General features: G+C 41.8%; 2 protein-coding genes across 4 annotated transcripts; both read right to left on the bottom strand.

The window, feature by feature from the left end:
• Nucleotides 1-1,095: 1,095 nt before the first annotated feature.
• cers2a (ceramide synthase 2a) lies at nt 1,096-21,833 on the bottom strand. The gene is made up of 11 exons (XM_083982678.1): nt 21,308-21,833; nt 9,693-9,866; nt 9,455-9,572; nt 8,617-8,735; nt 6,932-6,989; nt 6,500-6,550; nt 6,207-6,299; nt 4,263-4,391; nt 3,939-4,045; nt 3,050-3,203; nt 1,096-2,931 (listed from the first exon to the last, which is right to left on the bottom strand). The coding sequence occupies exons 2-11, from the start codon at nt 9,863-9,865 to the stop codon at nt 2,797-2,799; spliced, it is 1,137 nt and encodes a 378-aa protein (XP_083838804.1). The 5' UTR covers nt 9,866; nt 21,308-21,833; the 3' UTR covers nt 1,096-2,796.
• On the bottom strand, nt 14,802-21,300 carry LOC310994113 (piggyBac transposable element-derived protein 4-like). 3 transcript variants are annotated; one of them, XM_083982677.1, is made up of 3 exons: nt 18,422-21,300; nt 17,765-17,798; nt 14,802-17,704 (listed from the first exon to the last, which is right to left on the bottom strand). In XM_083982677.1, the coding sequence occupies exons 1-3, from the start codon at nt 18,550-18,552 to the stop codon at nt 15,788-15,790; spliced, it is 2,082 nt and encodes a 693-aa protein (XP_083838803.1). In that variant the 5' UTR covers nt 18,553-21,300; the 3' UTR covers nt 14,802-15,787. The 3 variants fall into 3 exon arrangements, with proteins under 3 accessions (XP_083838803.1, XP_083838802.1, XP_083838801.1); XM_083982676.1 differs by having other exon boundaries at nt 14,802-17,734; XM_083982675.1 differs by having other exon boundaries at nt 14,802-17,798.
• Nucleotides 21,834-23,825: the final 1,992 nt, after the last annotated feature.

A 23,825-nucleotide genomic window follows, 5' to 3' on the forward strand; every position in this document is an offset into this window, starting at 1 on the left:
TGTTTTGGCAGCATAACTCATCCCCCACAAAAGTGTGCCAGCCAGGTGGAGCTCAGTGGGTCACCACTACACACTGTGCCATCTGATATTGTAATAGCTCCATGGTGCCTCCGGGTCTGCTCGCTGCCAATGGGACCAGCGGACTGATGGATGGCGCTCATGCCAGACTACATGTGCTCCATTTACACAGCGGCAGACCGTCTCCAAGACGAGTGTTTTTTATGACGTTAGCAACATTAAGAAGCAACCTAATAACCCACATTTCTCAGCTGCTCCTGAATCAATGCTGTATCACTTCTCTCTCAGCAAATCACAAAACTGCACAAAGTAATAGATGAATCAAACCCTGTGACTAAGATAGTTTCATCTAAAAACAGGGATTTTTAGAGAAAAAGTACCAGAATCGCAAAAATGACTGGCCTTCAGACTCCTCACAGACATTTAGGCTACAAATAACAGATTTTCTAATGAAAATTAAATGTTTTTATTGTATTTCAGTGAGTGATTTTTATTATAGTCTTATACAGTAGCTGAGGACAAACTTTAAACATTACTACTGAAGTAAGTCAGCAGGGCTGTACATGTACATTGCAATTAGACTTATGTTTTGTTTAAAATCACTGTGCTACTGTCACATATTCACCAATTTGTGTATTAACAAATTTTGCAGACAAACATTTAAACAACCAACAATTATGATCAATCCATTATTAAATTGATTTTTGAAGCAAAAAATAAAATAAAATGCTGTATGTTCAAATCCTTATGAGTTTTCTGGCAATTTATAGGGGGGACTATTTGTTAATAGCAAAACAATCAGCTGTTACTGTAGCAGCAGTTAAGCATGAATCCAATTATTAGTTGCATTTAGTTCGGGATTTTTGGGGTAGTATCTCATATCTCACTTACATAAAACTTAAAAAGCCATTATCATTTCTCTTTTATTAGATGTTTTTTGTCACTTCTTTGCACTTGGGCAGCAGTTTGTTTGATTTTCATCTTTCATTTTGAACGTGATTTGGTTATTAAACGTCTGAAACCTTCGTATCTAAAATTAATTAATTTGAGATGCAAATGAAAGGCACCAGAAAAGCATTTCAATAGTTATCCACTGTTATCTTTATCATCATCATCATCATCATCATTATTATGATTTTACATCTCAGCAACACATAATGCAGAATAAAAACACTTTGTCAAAGCAAAGCTCTTTAGAGGGCGCTGCAGGTGATTGGTCATCGTGAGCCGAGGCGTACAGCAAAGTTAGGAGGCCCAGAGCGTTTACAGTGCATGGAGTGTTGAATGTGTTGGGGCACAAAGATGACAGAAATAAAGACAAACAAGGGACAGAAATTATGTTTTACAATTGACATTTGAAATGATGAAGGCACTTGAAAATGACAAGGTCGAACAAAATGTAAACTATACTTTGGTGTTTCATTTTTACCTCTTTACACAAGATTTCTTTAAACTGCTTTTTTTTCTCCTTTTCTTTTTTCTTTTTTTAAATACAAAATGAACCAAAAGACTGTGGAAGATCTTGGGTGGATAATAATGAGAACAAATATGAAACAAAATTGAAATCATACTCTAAATCTCTCTAAAATAAAAATAATGTCAAGTTTGTATTTGAATTGAACACTTTAACTAAGCTTTTTTTTTTTTTTACGAGATATTTTGTCAATGCTGATCTGTAGAACAAACCATAAAGTGCATCTTTGGATGGATGGGAAAAGCAACACTGAATGGAAATGCTATTGACTGTTCCAGCCCATAAAGAATTCATAAACAGTTACTGATTAGTTTGGGTTACCCTCAAACAATTTGCTCCCAATTTTAAACCGTTGACTGGACCAAAAACAAATAAAACACAAAGCAAAGTAAAATCAAACAACTAAAAGACAACGAGCATAAACATAAACAAACCTTTAAAATCTTCTCTGTGCATTCGGCTTCCGATAAGGCAAAGCTTTTTAAGACAAACTTCAGGCACATTTCAACACATCTGGCAGATGTAGCATCTCCTCGCACTGTTTCAGACTGTTAAAATACATTATTTATCACCCATTATTTTAATCTTAAACATCATTGCAACAAATATATTTTAGCAACACTGCTCAAAACCGTTGTCAACAACTGAAGTGAAAAAAATGGCAGATTCAGAGTCAGAGTTAACTGACACTCTGGACTTCGGTAAATTGACTTTAATCTGATTATGGTCCATAGAAAGACATGACCTCATTCACCTTAGTGCTCCTCATAATGTCACTGACTTCAGTGTGGTTATGTAGAGCAAAAAAATATAAATCTGTCAAGTTTTAGGGCAGTAATACTTAGAAGAGTGTTAACTGACTGTGCAGGAAGGGAATACCCATCCTAACCACAGCCGTCTCTTAAAACACTGACTTCCAGTAACAAAATATAAAGCTACAAGCAGGCAGATATGGCAACTTGGTCAACAGCACAAAATCTCAGCAAACAGCAAAATAGACTGATGGGGAGGGAAAAGAGGAGGAGGTGTGTGTCCAGAGAAAACCACTCACCACTGCTTAGGTGCTAAGCAGATCATCATGGTTCTCTAGTGCAGTCTTCCTCTCAATTTAATTTAGTGTATTCCACAGAGAGGTGAAATTATCCTCATTGGACTACTGGGGTTTTAAACAGGGGTGAGTGTTTGTGTGTGTGTGTATTTTGCCTGCTGCCTCTTTCAACATGTCACGCTCTCGTTCTTTGGCCTCATGTTGAGAGCCCGTCTTTACTCTTCGCACGGCCTCATCTCTGCCTCTCACTGTCCCATCAGTGCCTCTTCCTGTGGTTGTTGTTGAGGGGGGTGTGGCCGTTCTGCACGTGGCCATTTTTCGATTTTCGATCTTCGTCTTCGTCCTCTGTCTCGGTCTCCTCCTTATCACTGCGCTCGTCCTCGACAATTTCCTGTCAGGTGAGACAAGATATAACATTTTGTACAGTTGCTAGCTTGAAGTGATTGTGTCACATGATGGGGGAATTAAAAAAAAAAAAACATCAATGACTGAAAGTTGCTGCTTCATACGTTTCCTGGCAGGAATTTGACGACCATTCGCAAAATTAGCGCCGCCCAGAAGATGTGCAGAATCTGCAGCACGAACATCAATCCGTTGAAGAAGTAGAAGCCGAGGAAGGGGGGGTAGAGGGTCAGGGGGTACACGTATGTCGTATGTGTGATCCTGGACAAAGGCAGAACAGAGAGTCCAGTCAGAGCCACCTACAGTCAGTCTCATTCAAAAGCCCATTGAGAGCAGCCAGGAGACAAGACAATGTGTCTGTTGTTGCGTGTCCAATGAAATGTTGCACACTTATGATTTCTTTTGCAAAATACGTATGAAAATGGCTTTATATTCAAGAGGACATGATGATGTTAAATAATTAAATGGAGAACCAGTAGATCTGATACAGCATGTCTGCTTTCCACGTAAGATGGCATTGTTTTTTTTCTTTTTAATGAATGAAATGATCTCTTTTGAACATCATGTGCCCAAGCTGCTATTGAGTAGGAGGTCAACAAAGAACCATAGTCATCATAGTCTGAACACTCCCACAACATTGTGTGTATCATTCTTAATTTTGAAGGCTGTCTCACAGGCTGTTTTCAGTAGAGGATTAATACACATCTGATTCAATGAGGAGGTGTGTGGGCGTGACTCAAAATTACATGCCATTGTTCATCGTAACAAAGATACATATATACTGTAGCAAAATCCTGCTTTGCTGATTAAATTTTATCTTTGAAGGTTATATGAAAAATCTGTTTCTGACTACATTTCTACCTCAGACCACTCTGCATTTATTAAAAATGTGCAAAGCGTGGCAGAAATATATTAATAATTGCAACAAATTCTCCAATGCTTTTGCCAAACAGTGAGTCATTACAGTAACAGTAAGTCTGATACAACAACGTTTACCAGAAGGGGAGGATGATAAGGCGGGTGATGATGAAAACGGCAGCAAACACAGTGAAGATGAAGTTGCAGGTTTTCCTCCAACCTGCATAGTTGAACATTTTTGCCGACTGGAAAAAACAAAAAAGACGGATCAGTGTCACATTTTCATTTCTTCCCCTCTAGAGGGCAGACAGTGAGCAGCTGTATGGGGAGGACTGTGCCCTGATCACCTGAACACTGTTATCATGAAGCTTATCAAACAGTGGGTTATGGGGGTAAATTAATCAACCATTAACTTAATCTCTTAAATGATATATTTTCTGCCATGTAAGCATGTTGTCATACCTCCATTAGGTAGTCAGAGGCATCGTGCACTAGCATGATCAAAGTCCCTGCCCGGATGTAGTTGACCAGCCAGGAGAAACTTATAAGGAGGATGGTGGCTACGTGGTGAACGATCTGCTCTTTGAAATCCTGCAGAGGGAAAACAAAACACGGAGAGAAAGAGAGAGAGGTTGTAAAAACGAAAACCCAAAAGTGTTTGTACACCAACTGATCAAGCAGTAAAAATTGGTCACTAATCGACAGGGTGCATCTGATTGATGCAGGTTTTTACAAATGATTAACTCTCTGCACGCAGCAGCTGGGCAGCAAAGGTAGAAGACAAGTAACTTTAGCTTGCCATAACCGAACCCGCAGCATTCTCCACTGACTGCCTCATCTGCCACATTTGACCTATTTAACATAGTTTTCCTTTTTATATTTTGGGGGGCTTTTTATTACTTTAAAGGACAGGACAGTTGGAGAGACAGGAGACAGAGAGAAGGGGGAAGACATGCAGCAAATGGCCACCAGGTGGAATCAAACCGAGGCTGACTATAGCCTCTGTATATAGTTTTTACATTTCGCAGCATGTGCCCTCTCACAAACAAACAGTTTCTGAGAAACGCTTGCTCCCTATATGACGCCCCTCCCTTTTATTTTGTTTACACTGTTTCTCTTTACACAGTATAGTATTTCTTTATTGTTCTCTTAACTCCACATCATCAATCATCAGCTTTAATAGCTTCCGTTTCGTGTCCACTCGTTAATACACAGTGATTATAAAATGGTATTTTAACCTCTTAAATATCTATCTACTGCTGCGGCATACTTTGAATACACGTACACACACCCTTGGCCGGTCCACTTATGTGTATTGTCCTCTAAATAATTCAAATGACACCGACTGCATAGCTATAACAGCAGGTAATGGCGTGTTGTTTTTGTAACAAACACCACTGGGCGTGACACTGACGTCCTGATGCATCAGCTGCTGTTACAGCAACAGGTGACTGCTCCTCTGCCTTCTTTAGCCTTACTTCTGCCTCACCGCCTCTTTCCATGCTTTTTGTTTTCATCTCCATAGCCCTAGCCGGTTAGCTACCACCAGATGCCTCTGTCTGTCTCTCACAACAGTCAGTGTGGTGTGAAGTAGATGTGCTTCCTCATAGACACACAAGAGGACCCAAATGAATCTGTGTTATGTTATTTAATGCATGACTGAGATGACTAATGAATAGATTTGGGACGATTTTGAAGTACCGTAAATAATTTTGGGATTGGCGGCTGTTCAGAAAACATCCAGGACTGAAGCCCCGGATGACCAGGCCTAATAATGCCTATGATTATACAGCTATAAAAAGGAAACTAAATCCATACACAGAGGCAAAAAAGGAACTTAACAGAATTTTACAAAACAAATCCTTGAACAAGAGGCTGAATTTCAATGTGATCGCTCGCTGGGAAAGCCCCAAAATCTATTGTTCTGGTTTCAAAGATTACCACAGGGACCGACTGAGGCCTTGCAGTTTGATGACAGTCTTGAAGGTCTGCCACCTTTTACAACAATGTTTAGACCTGTGGGCAAAAATGGTCCGTCTCTCTATCCACAGTGCCGCTTCTCATTGAACTCTAGTTAAACAGTAATGGCAGACGAAACTTCCCCCAACCTCAAGAGACACAATTCAGTTTATTGCTCACTCACTGTGACATTTCCTAATTGACACGGGGTGAGTAGAAATGGATATTATCTTAAATGTTATTCTGAATTCTGACAACTCCACTCAATACAAAAGCATAAAGTCAGGACATGGTTATGTAGAAATCAATATCCAAACCTCAAGACACAAGAGATCATTCCCATTATTTTATGCACTCAATGAGTGATTGCTATTGATGGAAGGTCGCTGAGAGGCTTCATGGTAAAGAAAAGTAACGAAGTTTCGGGAGCACAGCCGGATCACTTACCTTACGTTTGATATCTGATGCTACACTGAACAGCAGTGAGAGATAGAAGCCCAGTTCAATCACGTAGTACCAGTATTGAGAAGGCAACAGCGGCTGGGAGAGGAGAAAGAAAGATCTGTTAGACCAACATGTTGCCCATTTGTCAGTTCAATAATTTGGTAAACAAATGAAAAGGGAAGAGAGGCCAATTTCTGCACATTTTGTGATCTGCATGTGTAAAATGACACAAAAATGAAAATATTTAAATATGAGACTGGCTGGAGAGACATTTCAGGTCGCAGCACTTGGCCTACCATTTTCGGGAAGCCATCCCATATCTGCTTCACATCATAGAACCATGGTTTCTGAGGTGGGAGAGAGAGATTCAATATTAAGTGTCCAAAGAGCCAAAGAGACACCACAAGCACTCTGTACAAACATCAAGCGAGAACACACGAGGACAATAATTGTGCGTGGCATCCAACATTGTGTCCATTATGGTTTTAATCTTCAAATCCAATTTCCTCCATTTCTGTACTTTCATTAAGCATTTACTGGGAAAAAAAATTGATTAATTCTATTTTGCTGATGAAGACACAGAAGAAAAACAAAATAATAAGGAGTCAATTTCATAATATGGCTAGGCAATAAATAAAAGATGTGTCTAGTGATGATAAAAAAAAATGGATTTCATGGTTATATGTTGTAAAAATTAACACATACACAGATGCTGGCACAGTACTCACATCAATAAGAGCTGCCAGGCCAGCAAAGAAAGCAAGAAGGTAAAAGGTAAATCTCCAACTGTAAAAGAATGCACAGCAATCTCAGACATCCCATAATATACTTTCACACAGCACAAATAAATCTGTCCCAACGGGTAAAACAACAATATGGCACCAAGTCATTTTAGCATCAACCCGAGTCTAAAGGTTTCTGACAAAGACATTTAATAATTCCCTATCTTAACTAATGATTCTTATCACTGGAATTTAAACCCTGAAACTCCCTCAGCTCGATGATGGGAAACGGCTGGCGTGTAACTTTAGTTTTTACATTTCGCATCATGTGCCCTCTCACAAACAGTTTCTGAGAAATATTTCCTCCCATTTTGTTCATTGTGGTCGAACGCCAAAACACTGATGATGAAATACTCCATTAGCGGACCACAGTGTGGCAGAATATTTCAATCAATGGGACGATATGGAGCAGCTTGTAGCAACAAAGATTTACTGGATCGGACAGAATATAACCTTAAGTACAGCAGGTATGTTTGTATGCAGGGCAAATAGATCTGGGGTGTATTCCAGAAAGCAGATTTAATTTCCTGCTGCCGAAAAAGATGTCTTTACCCAAGAGTTAGTTACTATGGCAAATTCCCCTGAAGCGCTCCTGCTCGCTGGCAGGTTTTATTCAACAAACCCTGAATAAGCTATCTGACACAGACTCATTTCCGCATTCATGGCATTGAGCATTCATTTGTAGACATTTAGAATGAAAAAAGACAGATCCCAGTTGGACATTTATTGGGACGCTTTACTAGTGGGCAAAACGGGATGTGCCATTTTATGCATTCTTTGTCTGGCACCCAGTTTTTAGATTTTGTGGATGTACGTGCAGTTTCTATAGTTTTTCATGGTCTCTCTTTACTAGTGTCATTGGTGTAAGGACAGAGACGGTGTCATTTAAACATTATACATCTTAGATTCACCCTTAGCTCAGAATAAAATCTACACCGTGTCTGTGACATTAAATCAACTGTCAGTTATCGTGCTATGAAACATTAATTGTTCTTAAGTGCAGTAATCACAGTGTGACACCCTTTCATGATCACACTGTTGTATAATTTATATCATTCTTAAATGTATGACAAAATATGGTGTTGAGCAGTATTTTTAAAAATGTAAAATAGATGTATAGAGATGTATAATCAGTTTTAACATAAATGTTTTTTCAAATGGCAAATCATCAAAATGATCAAGCCACCAGTGGACCGGACTAAAGGTTATTTCATGACATAGGATTGTAAATAAACTTTTCTCTTATCAGTGTAATTTCATTTTCTGCTGCCAACAGGACATTTAATCTGTCTCCATCAGGTCACAGCTGAATAAACACATGTGAGCAGGATTACCAATTTATGGTCGTGCTCCTGAGCTACTGTTTTTGTGAGAATGTGAGTGGGAGACGGGTGAATAGGTGCAAACTCAGAAGCATAACATTTTTTAGTAGTATTACTCCAGCACTTGATTATTCATAAAGCTGATTCAGATCAGCTACTCTTGAACCAAAATCTCAGTCCGGATTAGTCAACTCAAGAGTTTGGGGTTAGGACCAGAGTTTGTTAAACCTGCTTTCTGGAACAGACTCCAGTTCTGGTCTTTAAACCACTGTAAACGGTTTGATTGTTTGTTGAAGACATTCAGCTAACCTTGCTTCCCGAAACTTCTTCAGCTTGCTGGGCCGGTCCTGGTTTCTCCGCCGCCTGAACCACCTCTGGACCTGTCGCACTGAGCAGCCCGTCTTTTTACTTAGACTCTCTATGGAGCTCTAGCAAAACAAAAAGCAGGAGAGAAGAGTCAGTGCTGTCTTTGATGTTTGCAGACATAAAAATGGTTCTTGTTGGCTTGTCATGAAAGACTTGAATAAAGTAAGCCGAGTATTAGTAAAAATTGAAGATACTAACAAGTCAAAACGATACACAAGGATAAGATTAAGAATGAGTAATGAATGTATTGACCTGTGTAATAAACTTGGTATATGTATGTATGTATGTATGTATGTATGTATGTATGTATGTATATATATATATATATATATATATATATATATATATATAAACTTGACAAATTTTAAGACTCTTGCTTAGATAATCGTATTTATTCACCTCAGTTTATTTGAAAAAAAATCAATGTTTAAATTGTGTTATCTCATTATCTTGCTCTGTTATACAACTTTCTTTCTTTTAAATAGGGTAGGCAAAAAAAGCTGCTGCTTCAGCCTACGCTTTTTCGCCCCAACTTGACATATTAATCCAAATTGTATGTATGTATCATGTTCTGTTGAATAGACGAAATAAACTACTACTACTACTACTACTACTACTACTACTACTACTACTACTACTTCGCTGTGTAGACATGTTATATAGCTACTGTGCTGTCATTCTGGTCCATTTACAAGTAAAACACCAACATCTCTGACCTCTATAATCAGGACACACAGTAAGTACGAAAGCAGCGTCGGTATGCCGGTTGTGAGTACGGTACCTGTGTGGGATGCTTTGATGTGCGGCAGAAATAGGTTTCTAGGGCGGGATTTGGAGAAGCACGAACACGCTGCTTGTCACTCACTCCCAGCAGAGAGGCCAGAGGAACAGCTACTGTCCTGGAAGGAGGAAAACACGCCGGATGAGAAAACACTTCTTGTGCATTTCACATTTGTTACAAAGACGCATGCAAAACACACACACAGGCAGATTAACAGGCAAATGACGGACTGACTCACCTCTCAAATATTTGTCTGATGACCAGGAAGCAGAGTGCGACAGGGACAGTAACCCAGAGGTCTCTGGTTTTAGGGAAGACTACATCATCGTGATCTGTCAGGTCGGCCCAGCCGTGGCCTTCAGGAAACCAAATCCAGTCCGCCCATATCGTCTCATACAGGCCAGACAACATCCTAAAAATGAGAGAGAAAAGGATTGTCATCTTTTTTTTATACCTTGTGGAAGGAAATTAAGATGGGTATTAAAAAAAAAAGATGGTTTTGTCTCCTCTGTGATCTCCATTCATTTTCCATTAGATAAATATAGAAAAGTCACTCAGCCGTGACAATATCCTGAGAGGAAGGAGAGGAAACAAAGCGGCCCGAGAGGAGTGAGTATTGATCGGCAGTGATTAATCTCACCCGAGCATCAGGCAACAGGCAGCGTATCTGGACAACTTCCTGTTCCAGATGGAGGGAGGATTGCGTTATGTTGCACAAAGCGGCCTTCAAAATACCTACAAGAATTCACCCAGGGCACTAAGCTGGGTTCAAGTGTGGCAATAAATTACTGTTCTTGAAAATACATTAACGAACTGTCTACGGCTGGATGACACATTTACTGACACTTAGGAAAAAAAAGTCTCATATTTCCAGCAACTGCCACATTGGACGTCTCCATGTATATGATATCTGACAAAAAGGACCTATGTTGAATTGTCAGAAGATTACAGAAAAAGTATTTGTATAACCAGTATGGCCTTGTTATGATGACACATTTTACATTAATACATTTCCCATTAATTTGTAACTGTATGTTTAAATTACACAAAGGATATTTTACAACGAACACCACGTCTGCCGAGAACCTCTTGAGCAAGATTACTTGTCTTGTGTGTTAACCGAGTGTTAATCATTTCCACTATAACCTATAAAACAGGAATAAACAGTCACCCTGACATAGATGTAAAGATACTCTACAGCCAAAACAAACTGGGGTGACACCAGTGCTGCTGTAATCAGTGGCAGCTCCTCAGTGGAGACTTAACCACCCGTGGACTTCAGTACAGCAGTTTCACATCAGCAGATTTCGAGTCTGATCATCATATTATACTGCTGCACCTTTGCATCTGCCGCCAAAGCTTTGTGACAAAGTGTGAGCAACACAAACACTTCTTGACACCATCCTTAAGCCTGATGAAGCCCACTGGGCAAAATGCGTTGCTTAACTTTTAAATAATATAGGCTAATAAATCAGTATTTAAGTGACCACATTGTGTGCTGTGAACTCCTTCCTTTCTTCATGGACTCAATTCCTGACAATGTGAGGATCTAATCTGTGCTGTGCAGGGCAATCTACCCTTTCTCAACTTCTTGACACCCTATAACGTGGATGGTGCGTGTGGACTTTAACCCCAAGAATGTGTTTTTTCTTCTTTAAACTTACAACAGGGTAGCGTTGGCTGTTTAAAGATAAATTGCTTTAACTTAAAACAACAGCTGTGAAACATCAACTGTCTTGTCTGTTCAAGTTAATCAGTGAGCAGACTCCAAAGAGCCTCCCTCCTCACCTCTCTATTAAAAAACTGTCTCTGAAATTTAACACATAGTTTCTCGCCCATTGCGCTTAAACCAAATGCAGGTCATGTTTTAACTCTTTTAAATGCTTCAAACAGAGAGCGAGCTCTCTGTGGACTTATGGGATTTGAATGAACACACAGAAGGTTTTACTGACTAACTGGAAGCCAGCCTCAGGGCTGCAGAGGCTTGCAGGAGTGACTCATGTCTCTGAAATGGCAAAGTAAAGTACATTATACAGTATGTACCGGTATATATTTTTTTTATCTAAATTTCATCGGGTAGCAAACTGGTATCATTAGAAGCTCAAATGTTTGTATCTTGAATACAGTAGGCTATACACCGCAGTGTGTTCTTTCGGGAGGGTGACAGCTGCACCGGCCTCTCTGTAGCAGACAGTAACTGACTGCAGGACATCAAATAGTTGGATCTGGTTCCAGCAGTTTTGGCAGGTAACCACTGCGAAAGATAAACTTCTTTTGTTGGCCAACCCATGTTGACAGATCATCCAGTATAAAGTCTAACAAACATGTGAGACCAGAAGCACACTGGTGCTGGATACATCACAGCTCTGGTCTTTTTTTCCAGTTTCAAATGAAACACGTTGTGGAATAAAAGAAAAAACGATTCACCCTCTAAAATCTATTCAAGCCAAACAACAGGCATCTGTTCACTGTGTTTTTATCACCGAAGATGCTGTCTGTATTCATTGGTTTGTTGTATTACTCTGGCATTACTAGTACATCATGTAGTCCAGCTTCATTACTCACCACTCAGTAAATGCTCAAACATTTTTAATACAAGCACCGTTTTTTCCCCCCGGTACGGCCATGACGCAATCTTGCGTGTTGCGTGTTGTTTGCAGGCACAATCGCCTCAAACTCGTTCATCCCTCTGTCCATTAAATGTATGAATGAGCAGCTTGTGTGATGATATGTATGAATGTTTGCGTGTCCATACATCTGCCACTAGGACTTTCTGAGGCATATTGCACTTTAATGATTTTACTGTATGTTTTTAGTACTTCCCTGCTGCTTTTCTCTTGTACTGTTTTTGTCTTTGTTGTGAAGCAGCACTGCTCTCTGTCCGAGAGAAATTTCTCCTACAGGAGACTAATAAATTATTTTGACTTTTGACTTTGAATCTGCTGCTTTAGCAACAGAGGTTTAGTGTTTGGGAACAGGTGTGACTTTATTCTTATTTCTTTTGGACAAACAATTTTTTTCCAACTTTATTTATAGAGCCTTTTAAACATTTTGTACAGACAGTGTGGTATACAGCACCAGCCACAAGGGTACAAAACAGGCATCGATTATCACAACTGAATGTCAACTCCCTCCCCGCTCCCCTCCCCCACCCACTGGCAGGCCAACCCCACAAAGTTGGACAAACAAATTTTAATTCACAACTCCAGGTAACTCAGCATGATTAAGTATTGGAAAGACACTAACAACTGCTCCCATGGCTGTCTGCTATGACCTGTAGCCTAGAATGAGTCAAACTAAAAACAAAACTCCTACACGTCCCATAATGAAACTCAAAGGAAACTTTCTTTAGTGCCCACTACCTCCTTGTCAAGTCCAAGGCTCAAAAGATACCACGAGTGGTCTTTGACCACCAGCAAAGGCCAACATTTTGGTTGCTCTTGTGCAACTGTATGAGCACACCGACAGTTATAAACTCTTCCTGTGCTCACCACGTGGTGGCAACGCATGGAGACAAATCCTGCAAGCAAGTAAACAATGCAGGCTTCAAAATATTCCCTGAGGGAGGAAATGTATTCAACATGTTGTTAGGCCTCACTGCAATGTAAACAAACACAATCTTTGTGGTGTTGAGTTTTTTTTTTGTTAAGTTGTTAATCTCCCTGAGATACTTATAGGAGATGAAGGTCTAACGCCTCAGGGTATGATAACCCTGCAGGCTTTAAAAACCTGTCTCCAAAGCCACAGGGGACTGCAGACATTAGTTTCCACAGGCTTAGCAGTTACTACTCTTCTACAACTGTAAAAGAAAAAAAAAAAATCAGTCAAACACCCATTTACAGGGATCTTTTGTGTGTGTGTTTTTAAAAGCCTTAGAGCGTGGAGGTTGTCCTTTGTCGCTATGCAGATTGTAAAAATCCTTGGAGATAATGTTTGTAATGCTAAATTATGTAAATAGCATTAATTTGACTTGCCTACAGGGCACAAACGAATGACTCCTATACTATACTTTTTACAGCTAAAGCTCTGTAAGACAGAGTCAAAGCTTCTCAGGCTGTATTCAAGCTGCTTCAGAGTTGCAGTCATCATTTAGCCCCTTCATGCAGAGGCAGTTTTTGGCAATCTTCGCCTGTTTTTGTATCACTGTAATTACAGCTTTACAGTAGCGTGCGGTGGCCTTTCAGTCAGGGCCAGCAGTAACACCCTCAACCCCCCCCCCCCCCCCCCAAAAAAAAAAAATTAAATGTAAAAAAATGCAAGGCCACTATTGTGCAACAGTACTTAATCAACACCAACGACCGCTGAACAACCACAACGCATCAAGACACCACTGTGCAGCATCGCCATCTGATCATCTTCACTTTACAATGCACACGACACAAAACATCAAAAACAGCACCTACTGCCCGACTTCTTAATCACTTCAAAAATAAAATCAATTTCTGTAACAGACCCATGCCAAAGAGCGTGCCCACAAAAATTAAAAATTAACAATCTCTTAATGGTTGAGACACACCCACACACAGAGAGAGAGAGAGAGAGAGAGAGAGAGAGAGAGCGTTTTTGACCCAGAAGCAACACCAAAAGCATACAGTAGCCTATTAGCCCAACAGTATGCAGCGCCAATCTGAGAAAGTTTAAAAAAAAAAAAAAAAAAAATAGCACTCACCCATCACCACGGCTTGTACTGAAGAGTGGACATGTCCATCAGAACAGCTTGTTGTGCTCCGAGCTAGCTGTCAACCAGTCGTACCATAGTTTCCCACCTTATGCCACACAAAGCTTGTTGGTTTGAGTTAGCATCCATTTTAGGCGTCTGTCTTGCAAAAAATCAATTTTTTTCTGCAAAGGTCCGCAGTCATATCACAAAATCTTGCTGTTAAATCCCCCGCCATCAGCTTTCCAGAATAACAGACTACGTGCGTCATCACGCAGCTGCCCATGGGCCAATCAGTCAGGCTAACTTCAATGACAACACCAAGGCCAGCACTAGAAACTCCGCTGGCCCTAGGGCGTTCTGGCAATAACACATCAAAATCTGATTGGCTGATGATACTGTCACTCAACGTTTTAACCCAATAGCAGCGTCCAGCTTCGACCAAAGGCTAGCAATGCAACTACTGCTGGCCCCAGCCGAGGAACGGAGCTGTGATGCGTTTATAGGACATAGGAAATTTGAGTTCCACAAAACCAATCGTTTTCTGGATAAAATTGCATACTGAACAAGTAATTGACTCCAGACACATTTCAGAATCACTTTTCAATTATGAAAAAAAATGATTATTTCATTTTTGACAGGGCTAGCAGTGCTGGCCCTGCTACCCCTGACCGCACACCACTGCAGCTTTATAACTACATAAGTAATCATTCCACAACTATTGTTGATGGCTTAAATGAAAGAAAACATTTGTCCCTTTTCATCTATTGACTTAAAATACTGAGTTGAGTCATTCCATAAAAATTAGGGCTAGTGAAAATACTTTTGGAAAAAAAAAAAGAGTTTACATTTTATGTGAAAAGGTGATATTTCAAAATCCTAGTTATAAAACAGTTTGAATTTTACATATATGGTTCACACACTCCCTGTCCACATGTCTACCAAATTTTAGGTTGATATGTAAAACTACTGAGGCACAATATAGTTTTTACCAAACTGTGTCCCCTGGCGATCTCCAGTGTGCTAAACCTATCCAAAATGGCCCAATTTGTCTAAAATGCACCCTGCAAGATTTCAGTGAGATTTAATTTTTTTTCCAACAGATTTTAATCACAAACATGATTGCCTTTAGGAAAACCAATTACATAAGTAAAATACCATTTGAAATTTTCATTTAGGTGGATGGATATATGGTGTCCAAAACCCATCCAAACATGAATTTGACCCATTTTCGCCTGTTTTATATTGTTATTTTGAAGCTTTATAACTCCAGAAGTAAACATCCCACAACCATCAGCGATGGCTTAAATTAACAAAGACCTTTGAAATAGTTCATGTATTGACTTTTATTATTGAGTTTCATTATTACATTAAAACCTGGGGCAGTAAAAACACTCTTTGTAGAGACCTTGCTTACTGGGTGACACTGGGGGAGGGGGGGGTCAGAGGGACCAGGTGGGTGTAGGCTGTGAGTGGAGAAGACTGACAAACTGTGTCATGAGAAGAGCAGGTCTAGGAGCACTGGAAAAATTGGACTCATGAACTAGAAAAAACTTGAACACGCTGGAGAAACTGGTAACTTTTGAAAAACACGGTAAAAAACACAGGAAAAAACACGGTAAAAACAACTATTTACAAGTTCAATTGTCTGTCAGGACAGACACCTGGCTGAAATTTCAGTCCTTCTTAGTCTGACTGCTCTTGCGGTCATGCCACTCTGTGAAACAGAGACGATCTGCAATCATGCAGAGAGGCACATCACAAGACCTACACTTAAAAATGGTCTTGCTCCGCTTTCCTTGAGCACTGCAGCTCACACAGTACTGCCTCCCAGAGGTGGCCTTGTTGCGAGGGTCTGAAGCATTCACATCTGTGACAGTTACAGGAAGACATCCCTTCAGCTTCAGCTTCGGCTTGTCTTCAGCAGCTGCCTCCTGTGGCTCTGCTTTGACCTCCTCACTCTTAGGGGTCATCCCCTTGAAGTCAGCCGGCTGTGCTGCGGCCTCCTCACTCTTAATGGCCACCCCCCTGAAGTCAGCCAGCTCCAAACACAGTGCCTCCCTGAAGCTCTTCTGGGTCAGGGGAGTCCTTTGCTTCTCCATAGCCAACTCCTTGTGAAGGATGAAGCTGTTGACCACAGCAATGTCGATAAAGTGGAGAAACAGCTTCTTGTACCACCTCATCGTCTTCTGGGTCACACTGAAGTACTTGATGAGAGCATCAGACAAGTCCACTCCCCCCATGTACTTGTTGTACTCCCTCACCGGCTCAGGTACAGGTACAGTGCGTCTCGTCCAGCTGCCATCATGGTTCTTGACCCGCCGCTGCACCGTCTCCCCACCATAGGCCTTATGAAGCGAAGAACACACAGTTACATCCCTTGTGTCCTTCCATTTGACATACAGCAGAGGACCCTCCCTGAGCCACCTCATGTCCCCTCGTTCTGCTGTCTTCGGGAGAGCATTCAGGAAACCAAGCCTGTTTTCCCTGATGGTGCCACAGGCCCCATAGCGGATCTGGTGGAGATGGAGAAAAAGAGCTGTGCTGGTGTAGAAGTTATCCACGTACACGTTGTAGCCTGTCCCAAGGAAGGGCACGTCGAGCAGGTTTACAACAGCATCGTAGCTCAGACCCTTTCCGCTAGGAGTGTGTGCTTTCCCCTGGTACACATTGAAGTTGCAAGTGTAGCCTGTCTTGCCATCAGCCAGTACAAACAGCTTGAAACCCCACTTTATCGGCTTGTCCTTCATGTACTGTTTCATGCCATGCCTAGCTTTTGAGGCTACCATGCGTTCATCAATGGCCAGGTTCTGGTAGGGATGGTAATATGTCTTACACGCCATCAGGATCTGGTCTTGTAGTGGCTTCAGGCGACACAGGGGGTCATAACCAGGCTGGCCTCTAAGCTGGTCATTAACAAGGTCAGTTGCTGGGTCACTCATGTGCAGGAATGCCCCGATCAGCTCAAACCTGTAGCCTGCCATCACACTGGAGGGAAAGGGGTGGCTGTGCAGGCGATCCTTCCTCCACAGGTCTCTCATGGCAGAGGGCTTCACCAGGCCAAGATATATAACGATGGACATGTATTTCATAATGGCCTCGGTGTCCACAGGCTTCCACTGTGCTGTCAGGGGCCGGCGCTCTGCATTCTTGTTTGTATTTTGGCAGATAACCTTAACAACATCTTCACTGAAGAACAACATGAAGAGTTCAGAAGGGCTGTAGTCCTTCTGACGATCCAGTTGCACTCCAGGAGTTCTCCGTGGACAGAAGGAGAACTGATGAGGGACCTCATCCTCTTTGTCAATGCCATGCCACTGGTTCTGATCCTGATGCTGTGGGACAACAGCCGGCCTCTTTGTTGGCGTTCTTTTTGGCGTTCTTGTTGGCGTCCTTGTTGGCGTTTTTGTTGGCGTTCTTCTTGGCGTTTTTGTTGGCGTTCTTGTTGTGCTCACAGTAGCTGCACGCTTGCAAGGACGCTCAACAGTCGGAGAGGAAGACTGGGAGTTGGGACTGGGAGACTGAGGAGGAGTGGCAGGTGGTGGACGAGGGATGGTTGGAGACTGCATAAGGGCAGTGGAGGGTCCAGGAGACTGCATAAGGGCAGTGGAGGGTCCAGGAGACTGCATAAGGGCAGTGGAGGGTCCAGGAACAGGACAGGGACAGGGAGAAGAGGCATCTTTATTACTGAAAAAAAGTTAAAGAAAAAGCAATATTATTTTGTGATTAGTCATGATTATGAATTCAATATACACCACACACACACACCCATCCATCTACCCATCTAGCTACACATAGCCTACTAAAATAAAATAAAATAAATAAAAACCAATTCATTCATGCATTCATTCTCACACATTTTACACTACACTGGATTACACTTGAACAAGTGGCCCACCATTTTGCAGCACAATTCTGCTTAACTAATAAGAACAATACAATCATTTTTTGTGATTAGTCATACACCACACACACATTTATCTATCTATACAACAATATTTTTGATGTGATATGCAGCCAGCCTGGCTCCATACAGCAGCCTGGCATCTGGCATAGTGGAGTCAGGGTGCATCTGACAGCTCAGTGTGACGTAGGCTACGGTAGGCTTGGAAGCAGGCTTTTATTTGAGGGAGGCCTTTATTTCTAAATCCCTCCGTTTATTTTTACACATTAGCGACCAAGCTCATCGGTCATTAGCTCATCTTGATCTTTCTCATGTGCTGTTCTCCTTTTGTTATTTATTTTACTATCAGCAAAAAAAATAGCATGATCGGTCACTTAACAACAATTCAATATAGGTAATTACTTACATTTGGTCGAGCAAGACATCTTCCCCTTGCTCAAAAGCGTCTTCTTCGACCGAGTCCACGCTGTCAATATCAGAGCTGTCGTCGTCCTCGAATTCCTCCTCACTTTCCCTCAGCATCCGAAGTACCTCCATCGCTGAAAAACACCCTCTTCGCCATGGTAGTGGAAAAAATGGCAAGAAAAATAAATAAAAACGACCGGGTACTATGCACTAAAAACAGCAAATGTCGCAGAGAAATACAGCATCGACTGTGTCACTGTGTGCGTACGTGTCTGTCTTCAATGCTTCTCAACTCAACTTGACACAGAATAAATTAGGTTGTGCAGGGGTTATTTGGGGTGAAAACGTTGCCCAATCAGAGATTGTTATACATCGGAAGATACCTTACGGACTCTACCATTTGATTAAAAGGACGTCACCCTCGTGATTTTGATTGACAGGACAACCTTCATATGCGTAGAGGATGCTCAGTCTGACGGAAATTAGCAGTAGCATGGAGGGGACAGATGACAAAACGTAGGATTATCTGGTCGCCATGGATAAAAATGAACCGCGGATTATTGTTGGGCACATCGTCAGCTTTAAAATGAGGCTAAGCTATATTCAATATTTTAGTAGGGGTTTGATTGATGAATGTTCGTATTTCACGGCACTAAAAAATGAGTTTGTTTTTATGTTTAGTGAGCAGGCTTGTTGAAAACTTTATTGGGATATAAATTGCATTTTTGTTCTTTGCTTTTGTTTCTATGACAGTTTGCGATTTTTGGAAAGATGGAAACAGTTAGGCTATGTTTGAATTAAGTTGACATTCACCCCAACTGCTCCCATGTTTGCAGTTCACTCACAAGACAACAGGGTTTCCATTCCGCACCACCACAGCAAAATAAAAGCCCCCACACCTTCATAATGATGTTTTTTTTCTTTTTCCTTTCCACTGCACAGTTCTTCATAGTTCCTCCTCAGTAAAAACAAAACTTCATCAACCAGCGTTTCCCATTAAAGGGATACGCCAACATTTTTTTTTCTTCATGTCTTTCTTGTCTAACTCCAGAGTCCATGACAAGCAGATAGACACCATCCTTTCGACTGTGCGTGCAGTAACAAGGGAGATACAGGCAGAGCTGGCGCACCGCTAATTAGCTTAGCTCAAACGCTGGAAGTGCATTGGTAGTGTTAGCCTGCCTCCACCTAAAGTCATCAGAAAAACTCTTCAGCAACTCTAGACGGAAACGGGCGGGCCGATCTTCGTCTCAGAGCTGACAAAACTCTCCAGTATGGCATCTTGAGCGGTCAAATGCTGGTAACGGGACGAGATCGATCAAAACGGAGGGTTCAAGCAAAGACGGTTTATTTTGGTTCAAGCTAGCTACATCGAGGGTAGGTTAGCTTCCTATTTCAAAGTGAAAGCACAAATTCTATCGCCATTGTTTTCTCTATGTAAAGGGCAATGGGTATTTTATTTTGTGAAAGTAACCGGAAGTGCGTTGGTCACAACGGCTAGCTTGAGTAGTGCCGAATTCGTCCGAACAAAATTGTAAACAGCTGGTATTTAGACAAATGAACGGCACATTGCTGATCTAAACCGCTACTTTCTCGCCTAAAGATGTTTGAAATGTTGATAAAGTGATATATTTACAGAGTTTAGAGCTAAAATGAAATCAGCTTCTGACTGCTGATTTTGTCTTGGGTAGGAGGCAGGCTAACACGGTATGCACTTCCAGCGTTTGAGCTAAGCTAATTAGCGGTGCGCCAGCTCTGCCCGTATCTCCCTCGTTACTGCACGCACAGTCAAAAGGATAGTGTCTATCTGCTGGTCATGGGCTCGGGAGTGAGGCAAGACATGAAGAAAAAAAATATTGGCGTATCCCTTTAATAAAGTCTGTGGTGGCTCTCTCTCTCACACACGCACACGGACACATGTAGGCTACAGGTTGCGTTGTGACGGACGTACTGTTAGTGGAAACACACAGGATTTGAATTTCTTTTAATGCGCATTTCCCAGTAATTCTTATCACTTTGGATGGAAACATGGCTTGTGTCTGTCACTGCTGTCTACGCTGTTTGCGTAAACCCGTGCACAGGGAGTGGCTGGGCGCGTGTGCATGGCGCAAGCGGGGAGTCTCCCGGACATAGCGGAACAAGACCGTCTGACTCACTGAGATGGAGTTTGAATAAGTTTCCACACAACTAACTAACTTGAATGACTATCACTCGGAGCCACGTTTACTTTTCAGTGCGAATCACTCATTTGAAAAAAGTAGAAAGCAGGGGAAAACTTTTAGCGGCGACATATCCAGCTTACGTTAGAAAACTTTTTTACGCATACATAAATTAAACCACAAAAAAAGAAAGAAAATAGGCCCGTTTATCTTTTGGTACTCACTTATGTATTTCTCCAGGTGGTGTTACTGTGCTTTCTTTAGTGCATTAGTGGTCAGGCCTGAATGGTTTCACGACCTTCTCTTATCGCGGAGTTTACTGAGCAAACATCCCCGACATCAGGACAAGCAAAGGCCTGTGTGTGTGTGTGTGTGTTAGCTAGCTTCGCTTTGAAGTGTCGAGTCCCTTTAACGGCTCCAAACGGCCGAGCACGGAAAGAGAGGCTTCGGATGCTAGGGTGGTGTCGTCATGTCGGCGAAGTTTGGTCGGTCGGGCTCCTCAAGTTAAAAACTTCACATAAAATCCTCCGGGTAGAATGACTGTCCCGTTTTATGTCTAAAAATAGCTGCCTAAAGGTGTGTGTGTGTCTGTGTGGCGTGTGTGCACGAGGAGCGGTCTACGTTTTGAGGCGGTACGTAACTTTCCAACGGTCGTGGAACTGGAACTGGAAATGGAACGCGAAGTGGAATGCAGTAACGGGAGTTAACGGTGCAGTCAGTCCGCTTACCTTTCGTCTTCACCGCGGCGTGGTGCAGCAAGCAGGTAACGTGCTCTTCAAATGTATGGCGGCTGCTGCTGCTGCTGCTGCTGCTGCTTGTTGTTGTACGGCTCCTCTTCGTCTCTTCCCGCTGTAGCCCCAGGAAAGAAACTTCCAACGTTCAACTAGTCCTTTCCATCAAAACACAGCAACTTGTTGTTGTCGGTCGTTCAATGATGAGGAGTTTCAATCCGCCGTTTCCCCCCCCCTCACTCTCTCTCCCTCTCTCTCCCTCTCTCTTTCTGTAAACCTCAGGTTCGACACATCTTCGGGGGAAGACGAAGAGGAAAAAAAACAACTGTGTCGTACTTTCTCCTCGAAGTCCTGTCCTCTGATTTCAGACCCGGCCCAACAAACAAGAGGTAGGGGGAGGAGGAATAGTGTCTTTGTATCAGTTTTCCTTCTGATAAAAGTTGAAGTCTGAATGGGACTCGGCTTGTAAAGGCGTCCAGCCGGGTCTCTCAAGCGGTCGGATGTAGTAGGCTACATATTATGGTTCTATGTTAAAAGAGGACCGGGCTGGGGGCGGGAGCAGGCTATTTAAAGTGACGTGAGCCTCCAACCTGTATGAGGTGTAGTTAGTGCCATGATGGCGGCTGACACAGGAGGAGGAGGAGGAGGCACTTTTTTTTTAACTTTCATTTTATCTCGATCTGTGTGGTTCATTTTTCCAAACAACCTTAGTGCACTGCAGACAGTTTCATGGTACATCAAAACCTTATTGCGTGTTTGCAAAAAGTTGCAAGTCATCCAAAGCGTTTCATTCATGTTTTAAAACCTTTTTTTTGTGTGTGTCAGTTACTTGGCTAGTGCCACAACTAGGCTAAACGTTGTCATGGTATTAAATGTAGGATAGATGCTTTTTCACCTTAACAGTCACAAACTACATTAAGATTATTAATGCCACAACATTGCATCCATGACAATTTCACAGAGAATCAATTTTTTTTAAAGTTCAAGTTATGCTCATCTCTACTAAGCCTGTGAATATTCGCATTTGTCCAGGTCATCGTTATCCCCAAAGAAATTTAAATCAAAAGCAACTGGACTTGGTTGTCTAGGAAGACGTTTCACCTCTCATCCAAGAGGCTTCATCAATTCATGTACGCATCTGACCAGGCTGGGACAGGTCCAACTATCTGGTGTGGAGCTCCAGGTATTTAACCTCTTGTGAGGGCGTTCACAAGGCCGATGATGTCACTGGAACCCTTTGTGCTCCATGTGCCTACGACTACTCATCTCTACTAAAGGGGCGGCAGTGGCTCAGGTGGTAGAGTGGGTCGTCCAATGATCAGATTGGCGGTTCGAATCCCGCTCTGTCCCGGTTGCTGCCGTAGTGTCCTTGGGCAAGACACCTTACCCACCTTGCTCCTGATGGGTCGTGGTTCGCGCCTTGCATGGCAGCTTCCGCCGTCAGTGTGTGAATGTGTGTGTGAATGGGTGAATGTGATGTACTGTAAAGCGCTTTGGGTATCGTTACAGGTATAGTAAAGCGCTATATAAATACAGGCCATTTACCATTTACCATTTAAAGATAATTTGTCACTTTAATAAAGTGATAAGAATTTGGTGATGAATATGGGACCAAATTGTGTAATGCATTAATTATGATGCTTATTCAAGCACCGCTATGTAGGATTCGTGGTACTGGTACTGGTTGAGAAGAGCAACTGTCTGCTACCTGTAGCTACCCGGAGAAGCACAGTAGCCTATGTGCATTTTGTTTGCAACAGCACCGTTGCCGTTTCCAGTACAGGTAACGAGCTTGAGCTCAGTCTCTGGAGCTTAGCAGAATTGCGGTGTACCAGACCCAGAGGTGGGTAGAGTAGCCAAAAATTGTACTCAAGTAAGAGTATAGTTACTTTAGAATAATTTAACTCAAGTAAAAGTAAAAAGTAGCCATTCAAATATTTACTTGAGTAAGAGTAGAAAGTACTTGGTGAAAAAGCTACTCAAGTACTGAGTAACTGCTGAGTAACCTCTGATTTGTTCGTTTAATGATCAGCGCGTAAATGTAGGCCTAATCAAATACACAAAAATATAATAGCAATGAAAAAATTCAGATATTGCCAAAGAACAACATTTAACAACTAAGACAAAAGCCTAAATGACATTTTTTACAAAGTAGCTTAACATAAATGAAGACAAATTCAGCCACAATCACTATAGGCCTATCTATTATATGAACTGTCTGAGACTAATGCCAGAAACCCAGGTGATTAAACCCAGAGTCAGTGGTCCTATGATTGGTTTCTAGTGAAACCAAAGTCACATGACCACACCCCCGCGACTCGAGTCACATGTGTATGGGGTTTAAACTTCCTGGGGAGGAAGAAAAATAAGATGAGCTGGATGACTGAGAACCTTCACCAAAGACGGTTTATATTGAATATATTTGCCTTGACGGACATTATCCACGACATACCAGGGCTGATGTCACCCTAATCATTTACTAGCCGCAGTTTCGCAAATTTGAGGCGGAGTGGCC

Source organism: Trachurus trachurus (assembly GCF_905171665.1).
Source record: "Trachurus trachurus genome assembly, chromosome: 11".
In the NCBI taxonomy this organism is placed as follows: domain Eukaryota; kingdom Metazoa; phylum Chordata; class Actinopteri; order Carangiformes; family Carangidae; genus Trachurus; species Trachurus trachurus.

What these genes read in the sequence shown, in the direction of transcription:
- cers2a (XM_083982678.1), bottom strand. Translation starts at nt 9,865, where the DNA reads ATGTTGTCTGGCCTGTATGAGACGATATGGGCGGACTGGATTTGGTTT. An exon ending in GGGATGGCTTCCCGAAAATG is followed by an intron (nt 6,300 to 6,499) that starts GTAGGCCAAGTG and finishes CTCCTCTCCCAG; the next exon opens with CCGCTGTTGCCTTCTCAATA. An exon ending in TCAAATTCCTGCCAGGAAAC is followed by an intron (nt 2,932 to 3,049) that starts GTATGAAGCAGC and finishes CTCACCTGACAG; the next exon opens with GAAATTGTCGAGGACGAGCG.
- LOC310994113 (XM_083982675.1), bottom strand. Translation starts at nt 18,552, where the DNA reads ATGGAGGTACTTCGGATGCTGAGGGAAAGTGAGGAGGAATTCGAGGAC. An exon ending in GATGTCTTGCTCGACCAAAT is followed by an intron (nt 17,799 to 18,421) that starts GTAAGTAATTAC and finishes ACTTTTTTTCAG; the next exon opens with TAATAAAGATGCCTCTTCTC.